This window comes from Falco naumanni, chromosome W (genome assembly GCF_017639655.2).
Source record: "Falco naumanni isolate bFalNau1 chromosome W, bFalNau1.pat, whole genome shotgun sequence".
NCBI lineage: Eukaryota > Metazoa > Chordata > Aves > Falconiformes > Falconidae > Falco > Falco naumanni.
The window spans coordinates 27,690,691-27,707,665 of NC_054079.1; the positions used below are offsets into that span (position 1 = coordinate 27,690,691).

Here is a 16,975-nt window from a genome sequence, read left to right on the forward strand (position 1 = left end):
TGGCAGAAAACAAATTAACATAACTATGATCCACATTTGAGGTGTTGCCATCATTTTACCTCCTTTTTCCAACTGCTCCAATGCACCTGCAAGCTTCGAGGAATGTTTATTCTAATTCTAAAAATCCTGTCAACTATCTTATTATTCTGATTAATACACTGCAAAGCTAAGCATCTTAAAAGCCGGAAAGTAATTTCTGCTAAAAACCCTTCACCCAAGGTCCTTAATTAAGCTTAAAACCTCAAGAAAACTATTGTTATTCTCTAAGTATTCACACTTGTCTTTCTATATTAACAGATTACCAATATGCTAACACAGCTACAAAGTCAGACAACCCGCTCGCTTCAGAACAAAACACAACCCGATCATTACATGAGTGACATTTAAACACACTATCCCGATCACATGCACGTGTTACTTTCCAGGTGTTCTTGTCACACCATGCACAATGTACTAAAACCCAAGTTCAGACCATGCTCTCTACAAGCTGTGTTGTTTTTCTTGATCTGTTCTGAGCTGAGCGGCTGCCTTCACATGGAGTCAAGACCAGGTTCAGTCGATGTTGGTGTCGTTGAAGTGCCTCAGGATGTAAGGCTACCGTCGATATTGACCCATGCCCTGTAAACATAAGAAATTAAACCTGATCCTCTACTTCAACCTGATCCTCTAGTTCAGGGGTCCTCAAACTTTTTAAACAGGGGGCCAGTTCACTGTCCCTCAGACACTGTCGGGGGCCGGACTATAGTTTGGAAAAAAATGAACAAATCCCTATGCACACTGCACATATTTTGTTTGTAGTAGTGCACAAAAAACAGGGAAAAGAATGCAATATTTTAAATTAAGAACAATTGTAATCAACAAAACCCAATAATATTTCAATGTGAACTATGGGCCTGCTTTTGGCTAATGAGATGGTCAGTGTTAGCTTCCATATTTGTCACTGCCAGTCGTAGCAAGTGATGCAAGTGTTCATCAGTTAGTCTGGATCTGACTGGAGATTTCAGATGTTTCATTTGGGAAAAAGTCTGCTCACAGACATAGGTGCTGCCAAAGATGGTTGCAATTTGGAGTGCATGGTTCCTGGGATTATGATATGTCTCTGAGGGGAGAGACGCATAGAAATTAGTAAGGCTGCTTGATTTGAATGCATCTTTCAGCGAGTCACAAGTCTGTAGCTCGGCCAATTCCATTTGGTAAATCGGATCAACAGTTTCACTGTCAACAGAAAATGGGTTCCGGAAAAGCTGCATGTCCTGTTCATGGAGACGAAGCTCTTTAAATCTAATTTGAAACTCCTTTTGCAACATTTCTAGTACATCCATACATGTTTTGTTTGGGAATGCGACTGCTGGTTTTTCTGCAGACAGGTTTTGAGTTGTGGGGAGATGGCAGAAGTTTTCCTCCTTTACTTGGTTAATGAGCAGGTCTAATTTGACTTGAAATGCTTTCACATGTGAATACACATCACAGATGAGCTTCCCCTTTCCTTGAAGCTGGACACTGAAATTGTTGAGTAGCTCTGTTACATCTGTCAGAAATGCAAGGTGCCATTTCCATTCTGCATCTTTGAGCTCTGGTACTTCTTTGTTTTTAGAAAGCACAAAATCATAAACCTGTGGAAGTAAGTCATAAAATCGTTTCAAAACTGCCCCTCGACTCAGCCAGCAGACTTCTGTGTGGTACAGAATATCTTCATAGGCAACATTTAGCTCAGACAGAAATTCCTGACGCTGTCTGTGGTTTAGTGCGTGAGCTCTAATGCAGTTAACACAAGAAACCACAATTTTCATGACGGTCCAGCTTCAGTGATTTACAACACAGGGCTTGTTGGTGGATGATGCGGTGTATGGCTATTGGATGTGAATGGCTGCGTTTGTCCATCTCTTTGTTAATGTGTGCAACCACTCCTTTCATGGACCCCTCCACGCTAGGAGCACCACCAGGTGTCACACTGAATAGTTTACCCCAGTCCAGCTCCAAATCGTTCATAGTTTGGCAAACTTTCTCATGGATATCCTCTCCTGTAGTTGTTCCTTTGGTGCTTTTCAGTGCAGCAAGCTCCTCTGTGACTTCGAAACGATCATTTGTCCCACGAACGAAAATTAGAAGTTGTGCAGAATCACAAACATCATTGCTTTCGTCGAGTGCCAATGAGAAACAGCAAAGTTTTTTTGAGGAGTTTTGCAACTGCAGATTCAAATTTTCCCCCATTTCTTCAGTCCTTTGTGTAATTGCAGGTCCTGAAAGCCTCACTGTACTAAATAAATCCGCCTTCTCTGGACACATCTCTTTGGCCACAGAAAGAAGGCATTCTTTAACAAATTCTCCCTCTGTGAATACTCTGCCAGTGCGCGCTACGAGCTTGGCAACTTGATAGCTTGCTCGAAGTGATGACATATTGAGCTGCTTTTGCTTCACAAACGTATTTTGCTGAGTTGTCAATCCATGTTTCAGTCTTAATATTTTATCTTTTCTCACTTGTCCGACCAAAGAATCATATTTACCTTTATGTTGAGTTTCGTAGTGTCGACGCAAATTGTATTCCTTTGACACAGACACTGAATTCTGGCATATCAGACAAACAGCTCGCTCTTTGTACTCCGTGAAAAAATAATCAGAAGTCCACTTTTCTTGGAACACCCCGCACTCGGAGTCAATTGTTCTTTTTTTTGACATGATGGTGCGCGCGCTTCCCACTGGTGCTGGCTTGCTTGTCCTGCCTGGGAGCTGGAGGGAGGGAGGGAGAGACGGGGGAGCCGCCCCCCTCGCTGATGCCGCCGCCCCCCTCCTCAGCCCGGCCGCGCAGTCCGGACAGGGTGGCCAGAAGGGACTGAAGGGACTTTGCCGCGCCGGGGCTCTGGCGATTCGCCCGAGTTGGCTGGACCTCGCAGTGCAGAGGCTGCTGACTAAGCTTGCCCAGCAGAGGAGATGGGGGTGGGGGTGGTGTCTGTAAATACCGGGGGCCGGATTGAGGACCCTGGGGGGCCGTATCCGGCCCGCGGGCCGTAGTTTGAGGAACCCTGGTGTAGGCCTCTAGTACTCAGGACCCCAGCAGTTCTGTTACAGACCCCACTGTTATTCCCTTTATTACGTGTTTATGGCAGAGTGACTTTTACACAGGGTGACTTGTCTGCAGAAAGTATCAGAAGATTTTGTCCTTGGAATAGCTGGTTACCATTCATGACTATCCTAGAATAAGAAAAGATGAAATAAATTTCAATTTGTATATGTTGAAATTCAGTCTCACTGACTGAAGTACTTAGTTTTTTAGATGTCCACTAAAACAATCCTACTAAAATATGTGGCTGAGAGGTGGTGTTCTTTTGATGTTTTGTGGTTTTTTTCTTGGTTTTGTTGGTGTGTGGGATGGTTGCTTTTTTTGTTGGTTTTGTTTTTTTTCTTTCTCTGTCGTCAAGCAAGAGGGGCAAATTTTTTTTAGAGCCTTCAAAATCTCCATCTCTGGAGGTTTTCAAAAGCTCCATTCTTTTTACTTAGCTTGTAAATTTAGGAAAATACATTATGATGATACTTATGTTTAGGATAGTTCACCTTGGTGCAAGGAAAATGCTTTCAAAATCTATTTAAAGATAAATACATTTTGGTTATATTTTGAAATTAAATCTCTAGAAATGTGTGATTTGTGGGGCTGCTTACGTTATGGGTTTCATATTTCATGTAAACATATTGGTGCTATAACATCTTTAGTGACTGGTGCATATAATTAAGGTGCAAATTTGTCTTTTAGGTATGAAGACATTGTGTTGAGGACTCATGGTTATGGATTGGCAGTCTAGCAGAGGAGGAAACGCTCTCCACCTGTTAATTTTCTTGAAAATTGCAACTAATTCAGAATATCTTTTCAGGAGTAATATTGTGCTCAGCTGTTTTTTCAAATAACAACTCATATAGAAGTCTTAGTAATATATAATTTCAGGGATGTACAAACTGTTCTGTAAAAAAATTATAAATTGGTTTGTAGCTTTTTCAGATTAATATATTGTCTATATCTGCTGGCAGGGTGAAGTTTTGCCTTCTCAGCTGTACAGGTGAATGTCTCAAAGACAAAATTAATGCAGTATTTCTCTTTAGAAATCAATTTATTTTAAATGGGTAGGTGGTAGCTGCATGTCAGTTGGTGAAGTCTATCTGCTGCTAAATAATTGTTTGTTCCCCTTGTTTTTTTCATTGTAGTCTGCGGTTAGCTTTACTAAATGAAGCAAAAGAGGTGCGAGCAGCAGGATTACGAGCCCTCCGCTATCTCATTCGAGACTCCAGTATTCTCCAGAAGGTGCTAAAGCTGAAAGTGGATTACTTGATAGCCAGGTAATTTTCCCTTCCTTTCTTGTTGTAAATCTCTTGTTTTTTCATGGTTGAGAGAGGTGACAAAAGGTATTTTCATATCTTCTTACATTCTTGATATGTAGCTTTATAAAATATTTTTTCTTTAACATGAATAATGTCCCTTATTAAAAATAGAGGGATAATACATAACACTAGCTAATCCAAATAAAAAGATGACCTAATATATGATATACTATGAGTAATTTAAAAATTAGACAAATTATAGGTGTTTTTGAATTGTAAATGTCACTAATCATAAATTAATCTGTGGTGTTATTAGAAGGTTGAAACTTAAGTAATTTTCATGTCTTAAGTTTGTTTTATGGGAGTTGTTCTGATTCTTTGTATTATCATAGTGCTTCAGAGCCTCTAGTACAAAGTCAGGGGAAAAAAGTAGTTCATGGCCAAGAATTTGTAATTTAAGCATAACCCATGACGCAACAGAAGAATACCAAAGGACAAACTAATAACGAGACAGTAAGATCAATATCATGAGTAGATCTAAATATTATAATTTCTAGCATTTCTTTTGTTAAAATCTTGTTAGATTTAATATACTGATATATATGTATTTTTATAAATATACACATATAGTCAATTTTAGCATGCTGTTTAATTTTGTTGGAGCAAAAGGACTTTTCTGATCTGAGAACACACAAAACAATGTGAAATGTTAGAAATACTTTTAGTTTCTTTTGAAATGACAAATGCAGCTAGCTCAGAAAATATTTATTGAAGCTGTTACACCTTATCACTGTATATTTGAGAACATTCTAGTGATTCAATTATAATGAAGATGACTGGAAAAAATATAAAATGTAACTAATTGACCAGTCATGATGAGTATGCTTGCTGAAAGGCAGAATTTTTAAACAATCATTCATAATATTCTCCTGTTTATTCAGTTGTATAAATATTAATGCAAGATGTTAACAACACTAACTTTCACCTTAACTGTTATCAACAAAACATGTTTTTAAATGTATTTTAGGTGTATTGACATACAGCAGAGTAATGAAGTAGAAAGAACACAAGCACTTCGATTAGTCAGAAAGGTAAAATCTAACTATATATGGTCTTATCAGCTATGCCAGTCAGCTGTGCTGATTCCAAGTTTTCTCCATCAGCATTTTTATTTTTCACACAGTCTTTAATACCTTACCTCACTTTATCACGTGAGAAGAAATTACTGCTGATAATTCAAAAGGGAGAAGGAAGGGTAATACTGAGACTTGTTTATATTTTAACCTCTTACCACTGAGAATCTTGAGTGGGCTAGAAAAATCCTCCTAATTTTTCTTTGATAGAGATCAAACTGGATTAGATTTGGAAAAAAAATTCAAATTATGAATGCAAGGGTGTAAGAACCATATTATTATGTTTCATCTAATGATTTAACTTTATTGTATAGTGTGTTTAAGCATCTGTAAATCAAGGATGGGACATTTTCTGCCATTTGAGAAATGAGGCAAATTGCTATTGCTGGAATAATCAATTGAAGGAATGCTTCTAGCTTTATTGCTTTATCCACAGAGGTTGAAGCTATCTGTAGTTCTTTTCTCAAATACATGATAAGACTTATTTAGTCTGTGGTGGTTACTGTCCTGTGTACCCATGGATGTGAGATGTTTGAAGCTGTGGTAGTTGCATTTTCAAGTTAATCCTAGAGAAATTGGCATATGCAGCTACTGAAGCTTTTTTTTTTCAGGCAGTATAGTACTGTACCTTTGCACTGGACTTTTCTATTTTTTTATCTTGCTTACATTTTTTTACTTCTACTGAGCATCTTAGGAAAAACTACCAAAGACTCAAGTAAGGTTTGAAGTAGTTGGAAGAATTGTTCCCCAGCAGCGCTGTGTGTATTTAATCTGTTTTATGTGTATATGTATTTTTTGATAGATATATTTAGGTTGAAAATATAAAAGCTTGATATGCAATTTCTTTTCTTAAAATGAGCTCACTTGGTTTCTTACAGAAGAGACAGTACGCTTGATTAACAATTGTGCCAAAAAGTTTTAAAGCTTAAACATCCACGCCACCCAAACAAAAAACACAACCATAAAGGAATGGATCCTTGAGGAAGTCACCATTTTAAAAAGTTATTTGCTAATCTGGTTTAAAAAAGAGCTTCAGTGTAGGGGCAGAATAACTTAAATCAGAAGATGGAATAGAAACACAATTATAAGGAATTGCTTTTATATGGGTCAGAAATGTGTCCTCATATTCCTGGGCTTTCTTGAGTATTTCCTAGTTGAGCAGACTTCTGTCTTGCTTGAAAGAAACAAGAGGAAGCAAGAGAAATAAATCCATTAGTTTGACTTAAAAAAATGAACCTGAAAGATAAATGTTAAAAAAATATGGCTGATCACAAGTGCTTTTTTCTTTTTTTTCTCCGTCATTGTACAAAGATGCTGTGCATGGGACGTACACGCATGGAATGTACATGCTTTACAAGGATGGTGATGATTCTCTGATGCTGAGAACTGTGTTGATGAATGATGTTTCATAACATCTTTTGCTACCTAGAACATCCTTGTTTCTTAAAAGATCATGTCAGACAAACAAAAAGCTACCCAACCTGCCTATAAATAAAGTTAACACCTTTTTCATTCCTGTCTGGGCTGCAGCAGTTAAGCATGCATTGACACAGAGCAGTCAATATTTGAGAAACTCTCTCTTTCACAAAGGATATTGTGGCACATGTCCTGAATGGCACATTCTGTATTTTCACAATGTCTTTTTATTATCCAGCTCTTGTCCTTTTCCCATCTTTCCTCATCTCTTGCAAGATTTCAGATTCAGTAGTTTGATACCAGGATTCCTAAAAGATTATATGAAGATCTTAAGAGAGGAGATGAATGGCAAATATAACAGATTTAATTAATTTGTGCAGGAGAAAATTTACCATAAGCTGTGGAAGAGCTAAACTGGGTTTCACTAGCATCTCAGAACTATTGTTTTCTGTTCCAAAGTATGGATGCAGTTTTTAACTTCATCTTTGATAACTAAAATGAATAGCATGGATATAAAATTTTAAAACATTCTCTCACTTCTCTTTGTTTTCATAGAGTCAAAGAACAAAATGTAAAATATTAACCCTGTTTTGTGAATTTATAAAAGGCACTTAATAAACTTGTTTAAAAAATGATACAGGTTAAAGTAGTGTAGAAAAGAAAAACAACTTTAAAGTTTTTAAACTTGGTTTCTGATTATTATTTTTTTTAGGACTTTGAGTGCTCATATTCTCTTTTGACTATACTCTGTGGGGCAGTGTTTAGTACTATCACCTCTACATTTCATAGTAAGAGCTTTGTAATTTAGCAGTGTCATCTTTAGCAATGCTTCAAAAAGTGTTTCTCCATCTAATAGAATTCATTCTGTCCATTCTTCAGTAATTTAATAGGCAGAAAATTTTATCTTCAAAGCAGAAGTCAGGATGAGGTATAATATGAACCACCTTCTTTCTTCCTCTTTTTTTTTTTTTTAAAGGAATCTTTAAAGACCAAATTCACAGTCCTTGTTACTTATTTCATCATAGCTGCTTGTAAGTAGCCTTGCATTACCTGTCCTTGGTCTTTAGAATTGCATTTTGATATGTAGAGCAGAACGAAGGCAAATGGACTGTATTTATTATTTGTATTTATTCTACTAAAATACTTGGAATTTAATATTACAAGGAAGAAATCTTTCCTTTTCATGTCTTAAAACCAAAGAAAACAATGAAACAAAACAGTTTTAGGAGGCTGCTTGTGTCCTCACGCTTAAGTACATGTTAATATCAGTAGAAAAAAAGGTTAGAATTTTGTAGGGTGGATTGGTACACCCATTCTACTGCTAATTCTTGTTATTTCATGCCACTGTAAAAGTGAAAAACTACGTGGGTGGGGAAGAGTTTGGGTTTTATTTAGAGTCCTATCTTAAAGCTTCCTGTTTTATGGGTGACAACATTATGTATGACAAGTTTCTCAAAAACACATCTTAAAAATAAACTTGTTAAAGCATTCAAATAAATTTGTCATAATTGTTGATCTCTTCATTTTAATATTCTCTGCAAAGATGGGAGGAAGTAATCCTCTTTGAACAAATATCTGTAAGACATCTAAGGGAGCTGTAAAATGAATATAGGACAAAGCCGTTTTGGAAACATAATGGAGATAAGTCTGCTTTTGTTGGAAACAAAAGGGATATTAAATTAAACCTTGGTTATTCATTCTTCAGTTAAAAACTAAACCCAATTTACAATAAATTTGAGACAGAATAGAACAGATTTTAACAGCCAGTGCTCCTTTATACTACTGAAGAGCTCCTGTGTCATGGAAATCCTCGGAAGCTAGTTTAGGACAAGCAGGATTTATACCAGATTAAAAGAGAAAAACCCTGTGCACACATTAAAGCCAAAAAAAACCCACTTCACCCTCCAAATGAGACTTTGACTACAAAGGCTGAGTAGCTCTCTATTCACATTTTTTCATAGTTTGCTAAAATTCAATATACATATCCTGTATACTATGGAACATGAACATCACTATAGTTAAACAGATGTATTAATAAGGGGAAATAGGTTTTTTTGTCTGACTGTTTAAAAAGGGAACAGCATAATTTGTTATAACCCACTCAACCATGTCACATTTTTTTCTACTAATAAATAAAATTGAGATGTTAAAAAATGCTCAGTATCCACTGAACATCTAAAAACTTTTAAAGTTTATTGTGTTTAAAGTGTGTGAGTTTTTTTGTGACATATATAGCTATATAACTTATGATGAAGTTTTATTACACTGCAGTTTTAGGAAGATCAGGTACTTTACAAGAGGATATAGGGGTGTTGCTAACAGTTGCCTTCCAAATACTATAGCAGCTTCTTTTGTTGACTGTCCTTTTTTGTAGTCTGCAGCAGCCTAAGGATCTCTCTACAAAACAAGAGAGTTTAGTCTTGGCTAATTAAAAAAATTGAATAGGTATTGAAGATAGATATCTGGTGCAGCATGAATGAATCTTCTAGAAGAGTTTGTAATCTGCTCTGTGTTATTGGATAGTGTTCTCTTGCAATAAAGAAATTCTTGGAAAAAATCTGAAGGTAGCAGTAGTCCTCTCTGCAACAGTCAGGGTTTTTTTACTCTTTCTTATAATAAAATAATATAAAATATAAAAAAAAGAAGCAGGAAGAGAATGGTAAATTGATGAATGAAGAATTTCAAGAACAAAAGAAAGTGTTTTTTGGATTTGCAGGATACAACCAAGTAATATATGGAGTGGTCTGGTAGTATCTAGGAAACAAAATGCTAGTGAATCTGTGAGTATATTTAAAGAAATATTATTAAGAAACAAGAGGGCTTTTTCTTTCACTTTTGGCAGATGATCACTGTGAATGCTTCATTGTTCCCCAGTTCTATTACTAATTCTTTAATAGCAGTTGGAAATGATGGTCTTCAAGAAAGAGACAGAATGGTTCGAGCGTGTATAGCCATTATCTGTGAACTAGGTAAGATAACTGAAAGCTAATTAAGAAAAATTTTGATGTGGTTGTCAACAGTCTTCTAAGATTCTTTTCTGTGGATTCATATTACATAGATTGTATTCAAATAATTAAGGGTATTTGTTTAATAACTAATGAATCAGATGTTAAATGTTCTTAAAGTCCATTTAATATATTTTAGTCATTACTTTGATATAAAACAAAATCACTTTAACTTAAAATCAAAATCTCTTAAGTGAAGTACCTGAAGATTTCAGGTACTTTCCTTTAAGACTTGCCAATTTTTGCATTACTTTAAAAATGTTTCCCTGTGCAGTTGATGTTTCTAAAACTAGTGGATTGGAAGTAGGTAAAGTTCCATACACGTGGTATTGACAAATGTACAAGTGTTCAGAAAACTAAAAACTATTTTCCTTTAAAATTTTTTACAGTGGGTATTGTGATTAGCTGTCTTCTGGAAGTCAGTATTTGTGTCCACGTAAAGGCTATCTGGACAGTGATTTATATTAACTCCCTATACTTGTGTGTGGGTGCTTATTTTTAAAGATTTTTTTCAGTTTTATATCAGTCAATGAGAAATAACTTCAGCAACATTTTCAAGATACAAACTTCTCTTTTAAAGAACTAAACAATCTGTTACTCATTTATATTCTAATATAAACATTTTATCCATGTCAGTCCAGTGAAACACAACACCTTTTTGCAGGGAAATTCAGACGCTAATGTATGGAAACTTGGTTGGAAATAAGCTGGGAAATTGCTGCACAGTGGCGACTGACTGACCAGTATTTTTGTTGATTATAAATTAATCAAAAAATCTCAATTTATTGCTAATATCAGTCATTCAAAGCTTTATTGTATGCCTCAGCAGTGTTTAGGAAGGAAAAGATATATGTACTAAACAGAGAAGTTTGTTGCTTTGGAAGTCATGAAATGTTTTCTTTCATATTGTTAGCCGGAGTGATGTCTTTTTCTTTATTTAGCACTTCAGAATCCCGAGGTGGTGGCTCTTCGGGGTGGTTTAAGTACCATCTTGAAAAATGTGATTGATTGTCAGCTAAGCCGAATAAATGAGGCTTTGATAACTACAGTTTTGCACCTCATTAATCATCCAAAGACCCGACAGTATGTGCGAGCAGATCTAGAGTTAGAGGTGAGTTCAGTTTTACTTGTGTAGTGACAGAAGTTAAATATTGTATTACTAATGAAAATGTTTAAACATTTTCACTTCAGATTTCACCCTCTGTATTAGTGCAAAATGTTTAAATGCAACATTTTGGGCTAAGAGCTTAATTATTTATAAAGTAGGAATAACATGATGGATTGGACTGGGATTTGTTAACTATTCTCATGTGAAAGTAATGCATGTCTTTCTTTTGTTTAGCGAATTTTAGCTCCTTACACAGATTTTCACTACAGGCATAATCCAGACACAGCAGAAGGACAACTCAAGTAAGTGTTAGTGCTGCTACTTATGCTGCTAGTTGTGTTCATGGTATTGGAATTAAACTATTTTTCTTTCCAAAGTGACAAGATAAAGGTAATTAGATAATATTAAACTATTTGAAGTTGAATATGATAGTAGGTTAGAATGCAACTTCCTAAAATATTGTTAAGTGTTTCAGATTTAAAAGGGAAAATTAGTTTTACCCTTCTTCCCTTCCCCTCATTATATTTCTTTTACTTTAAAAAATCATCACAATCATAATTTTTTACTTCAGGTATGGGTTTCTTTTTTATCTAGCTTTAAACATCAACAACAAGGAGTTTGCATTTGAGCTAGTTTTATGTTTGATGGTTGTATGATCAGGCTCAGAAATGGAAACAAGAGGTTCTAACTTGATATCCGGGGGGGGTGGGGGGGGTGGGAATAAATATATTATGTGAGGCCAGTCAAGCGTTGGAACAGGCTGTCCGGAGAGGTCCTGCAGCCTTTGTCCTTGAGAGTTTCTAAGACCTTGCTGTAGTCTTACTGTCAGTGACGGCTTCAGAGTGAATCATCCAACCAAATATAGATCACTTTTGATGTGATCCTCCTACTGTGGAACCTCCACTAAAAAAGGAAAAGTAACAATACTTTAAAAATTCTAACCTCTGTGTGTGTGTGTACACATTGCATACATATATATGTAGTAACAGATTTTTCTTACTCTGAATTTTGTCCCCCATCTAAAATTTCAGTTTACTACTTTTTACTTGCTATGTTAGTAACACTGTTTGTTTTACAGTAATTAACTGTGTATTGTGACATTTATTATTTTAATGACAGAGAGGACAGAGAAGCACGGTTCCTAGCTAGTAAAATGGGAATAGTGGCAGCATTTCGATCATGGGCAGGTAAGTTTTTTTTTGTTTTTTCTAAGTTGGATGATTGGAAGGGGAATTTTACTTTCTAGTGTAAAAAAGTGATTTATTTAAGCACAGAATCTGTCTCTTGATCTGTATAATTTCTGTTGATGCCTTCCTACAATGGTACTGTTCTGCTGATTGACTTGTGACAACTTAAACAATTGTAAGAATTCAGTATCATATTTTAATGTGAGCTTTTGAGGTTAGAACGCAGTAGGCATCCATTGAGCTTGTAAGTTGATCAGTTGGGATATATCCTTTTCTCCCATCTTTAACTTATTTTGTAATGATTCTATACTTGTGCTGTTTACAAATCCTATACCAGCACCTGTGCTACCCAAGTGTCCCACCAAGCTCTTTTCCTCTGACATAATGGTAAATGTGGAAAAGAGATATGAAAAATGAATACCGTTCTTCTGATACTGTTGTGCAACTGAAACACAGGTGGCCAGTATTCTATTTAATTAGTTAGTATTAGTAACAGGGTGATGCCAGAAAACAGTTATATAATCAACCCAGATTGATCTATTTTGTATCACAGTAGCATTAATACAAAATAGCATATTGAGCATAGCTAAAGTTATGGTACCACTACTGCTAAAATTATACATATTAGTAGTATCATTAATACAACAATTACAAGCTGTTTCTATAGTACATACGCAAGGAATAGAAATATTATAGCATTTGATAGCATCAGTACTATCATTTGATAAGGTCACTGTGTCTTGATCCATTTGATATTGCACAAAGAGATGTCCATTCCTTCCAAGGGCTCTCCACAAGGTCACTCCTGGTGAAAACATCAGGTTAACTATCTGACAAGGCTTATTCGCATCGCAGGTATAGTTGCCTTGTGTTCGTAAGTGGGTGCTATTTCTCTACCACCAGCTTGCAGTCGTTGTATTAATCTTTCTCAGATAGTTTCTTGGGGTAATGGCACCATCCAAATGGACCATAAGATACAGGACAAGATTCAGGATCCAAAACAGGTAGTTCTGTAAAAGACAAGGCTAAAAGATATGATATCATTCTCAAAGATAATATCTGTTAGCGGGGACATATTCCCATTTGAATTCATATTTCTTCTGGGTTACTTTATACAAAGGAGCCAGAATTTGCCCTAAATGTGGAATATGATGTCTCCAGAATCCAAATAATCCAATAAATCTTTGTGCATCAGTTTCATTTTGTGGTGTTGCAAAATCCAAAATTTTCTGCTTGGCTTTTGGCAGTATTTCTCTGTGCCCACAATGCCACTGCATCCCTAAAAACTTCACTGTCTGAGCCAGTCCCTGGATTTTGCTTGGATTAATCTCCCATCCTTTGTTTTTCATATGCTAGATTACCAATTCTAATTGATTTTGCACCTCTTGCTCAGTTTCCTCCTGAATCATAATGTCATTGATATAGTGTACTATCTGTGTGGTGGCTGGTAAAGTGAATAAATCCAAATGCTCAGCCCATTGTTTAATGACAAATAGTAGGGATATGTATTCACCCTTAAGGCAGATGGGTAAAAGTATACTGTCTGCCTTGCCAAGTAAAGGCAAACTGATCCCAGTGCTCCTCAGCAATGGGTATTGTAAAGAAAGCATTAGCCAAATCAATTACTGCATACCAGGTTCCTGGATGTTATTGCACTTTTTCAATCAAAGTAATGATATATGGCACTGTGGCCATTAACAGTGGAGTATATTTCTTCATCCCTCTGTAATCAACAGTCATTTGCCAGATCCCATCACTTTTTTTTACTGGCCACACCGGACTATTCCAGGTGGTGGTGGTGGGTTTTAAAGCTCCTGTCTCTAACCAATTCTTTATTGTTTGTGAAATTTCCTCATGTCCCCCTGGAATTCTATATTGTTTCATTGTAACAATTTTCGCTGCAGAAGGAATTTGTATAGGGGGCATTCTTACTTTTCCCACAAGTACAGGTTTAGCCATAATATATGGCTTTACTCCAAATTGATATTGTCTTGTAAATGTAAAGTTAACCCTTTTAAAATATCAATTGCAATAATATATTCAGGGATTAGGACAATCATAAATAGATAGGTTCTTTTTGGCAAATTTCCTATTTTCATTTCAATTTTAGTTTGAACAGCTTCAATTTGTTTCCCTCCTAATCCAGTAATAACAACTTTTTGACCTTTAAATCGCTTTGGATTTCCATAAATTAGAGAGGCCTCCGTTTCAGTATCTAAAAGGGCCCTAACTTGTTGGGGGGATCAATTTTTCCAATAAATTTGCAGCTCCACATGTGGGCGACCGTCTTTCTCATGGGTCATCAAACTACGGCGCACGGGCCGGATACAGCCCCCCAGGGTCCTCAATCCGGCCCCCGGTATTTACAGACACCACCCCCACCCCCCCCATCTCCTCTGCCGGGCAAGCTCAGTCGGCAGCCTCTGCACTGCGAGGTCCAGCCAACTCGGGCGAATCGCCAGAGCCCCGGCGCGGCAAAGTCCCTTCAGTCCCTTCTGGCCACCCTGTCCGGACTGCGCGGCCGGGCTGAGGAGGGGGGCGGCGGCATCAGCGAGGGGGGCGGCTCCCCCGTCTCTCCCTCCCTCCCTCCAGCTCCCAGGCAGGACAAGCAAGCCAGCACCAGTGGGAAGCGCGCGCACCATCATGTCAAAAAAAAGAACAATTGACTCCGAGTGCGGGGTGTTCCAAGAAAAGTGGACTTCTGATTATTTTTTCACGGAGTACAAAGAGCGAGCTGTTTGTCTGATATGCCAGAATTCAGTGTCTGTGTCAAAGGAATACAATTTGCGTCGACACTACGAAACTCAACATAAAGGTAAATATGATTCTTTGGTCGGACAAGTGAGAAAAGATAAAATATTAAGACTGAAACATGGATTGACAACTCAGCAAAATACGTTTGTGAAGCAAAAGCAGCTCAATATGTCATCACTTCGAGCAAGCTATCAAGTTGCCAAGCTCGTAGCGCGCACTGGCAGAGTATTCACAGAGGGAGAATTTGTTAAAGAATGCCTTCTTTCTGTGGCCAAAGAGATGTGTCCAGAGAAGGCGGATTTATTTAGTACAGTGAGGCTTTCAGGACCTGCAATTACACAAAGGACTGAAGAAATGGGGGAAAATTTGAATCTGCAGTTGCAAAACTCCTCAAAAAAACTTTGCTGTTTCTCATTGGCACTCGACGAAAGCAATGATGTTTGTGATTCTGCACAACTTCTAATTTTCGTTCGTGGGACAAATGATCGTTTCGAAGTCACAGAGGAGCTTGCTGCACTGAAAAGCACCAAAGGAACAACTACAGGAGAGGATATCCATGAGAAAGTTTGCCAAACTATGAACGATTTGGAGCTGGACTGGGGTAAACTATTCAGTGTGACACCTGGTGGTGCTCCTAGCGTGGAGGGGTCCATGAAAGGAGTGGTTGCACACATTAACAAAGAGATGGACAAACGCAGCCATTCACATCCAATAGCCATACACCGCATCATCCACCAACAAGCCCTGTGTTGTAAATCACTGAAGCTGGACCGTCATGAAAATTGTGGTTTCTTGTGTTAACTGCATTAGAGCTCACGCACTAAACCACAGACAGCGTCAGGAATTTCTGTCTGAGCTAAATGTTGCCTATGAAGATATTCTGTACCACACAGAAGTCCGCTGGCTGAGTCGAGGGACAGTTTTGAAACGATTTTATGACTTACTTCCACAGGTTTATGATTTTGTGCTTTCTAAAAACAAAGAAGTACCAGAGCTCAAAGATGCAGAATGGAAATGGCACCTTGCATTTCTGACAGATGTAACAGAGCTACTCAACAATTTCAGTGTCCAGCTTCAAGGAAAGGGGAAGCTCATCTGTGATGTGTATTCACATGTGAAAGCATTTCAAGTCAAATTAGACCTGCTCATTAACCAAGTAAAGGAGGAAAACTTCTGCCATCTCCCCACAACTCAAAACCTGTCTGCAGAAAAACCAGCAGTCGCATTCCCAAACAAAACATGTATGGATGTACTAGAAATGTTGCAAAAGGAGTTTCAAATTAGATTTAAAGAGCTTCGTCTCCATGAACAGGACATGCAGCTTTTCCGGAACCCATTTTCTGTTGACAGTGAAACTGTTGATCCGATTTACCAAATGGAATTGGCCGAGCTACAGACTTGTGACTCGCTGAAAGATGCATTCAAATCAAGCAGCCTTACTAATTTCTATGCGTCTCTCCCCTCAGAGACATATCATAATCCCAGGAACCATGCACTCCAAATTGCAACCATCTTTGGCAGCACCTATGTCTGTGAGCAGACTTTTTCCCAAATGAAACATCTGAAATCTCCAGTCAGATCCAGACTAACTGATGAACACTTGCATCACTTGCTACGACTGGCAGTGACAAATATGGAAGCTAACACTGACCATCTCATTAGCCAAAAGCAGGCCCATAGTTCACATTGAAATATTATTGGGTTTTGTTGATTACAATTGTTCTTAATTTAAAATATTGCATTCTTTTCCCTGTTTTTTGTGCACTACTACAAACAAAATATGTGCAGTGTGCATAGGGATTTGTTCATTTTTTTCCAAACTATAGTCCGGCCCCCGACAGTGTCTGAGGGACAGTGAACTGGCCCCCTGTTTAAAAAGTTTGAGGACACATGGTCTTTCTTAACCCACTCTTGTATTGGAGCTTGGCCTTCCTTTCAATTAGTCTTTAACTCTTTTAATTGTCGATGGAGGATTTTAACATCATGCCAGGGATACAGACCGTCATCAAGCTGCCCCCAATCCTCCCTGTCCCCCAGAATGTCTGACTCTCCAGCGGGGGGCCCTCT

At 37.5% G+C, this 16,975-nt stretch overlaps 1 protein-coding gene across 8 annotated transcripts in view; it reads left to right on the top strand.

Annotated features, from left to right (window-relative positions):
* The window catches only part of LOC121080397 (rapamycin-insensitive companion of mTOR-like), a 109,811-nt gene that overhangs the window by 34,532 nt on the left and 58,304 nt on the right, over nt 1-16,975 (top strand). For 5 of the 8 annotated variants that reach the window (XM_040578403.1, XM_040578401.1, XM_040578402.1 and 2 more), the window contains 6 exons: nt 4,192-4,323; nt 5,333-5,396; nt 9,697-9,823; nt 10,801-10,970; nt 11,202-11,269; nt 12,087-12,154. In XM_040578403.1, coding sequence (XP_040434337.1) covers nt 4,192-4,323; nt 5,333-5,396; nt 9,697-9,823; nt 10,801-10,970; nt 11,202-11,269; nt 12,087-12,154 — 629 coding nt within the window. Of the gene's footprint in view, nt 1-4,191; nt 4,324-5,332; nt 5,397-5,558; nt 6,197-7,824; nt 7,886-9,696; nt 9,824-10,800; nt 10,971-11,201; nt 11,270-12,086; nt 12,155-16,975 lie in introns of those variants that run through there. The other 3 variants (XM_040578406.1, XM_040578405.1, XM_040578407.1) reach the window with 3 other exon arrangements.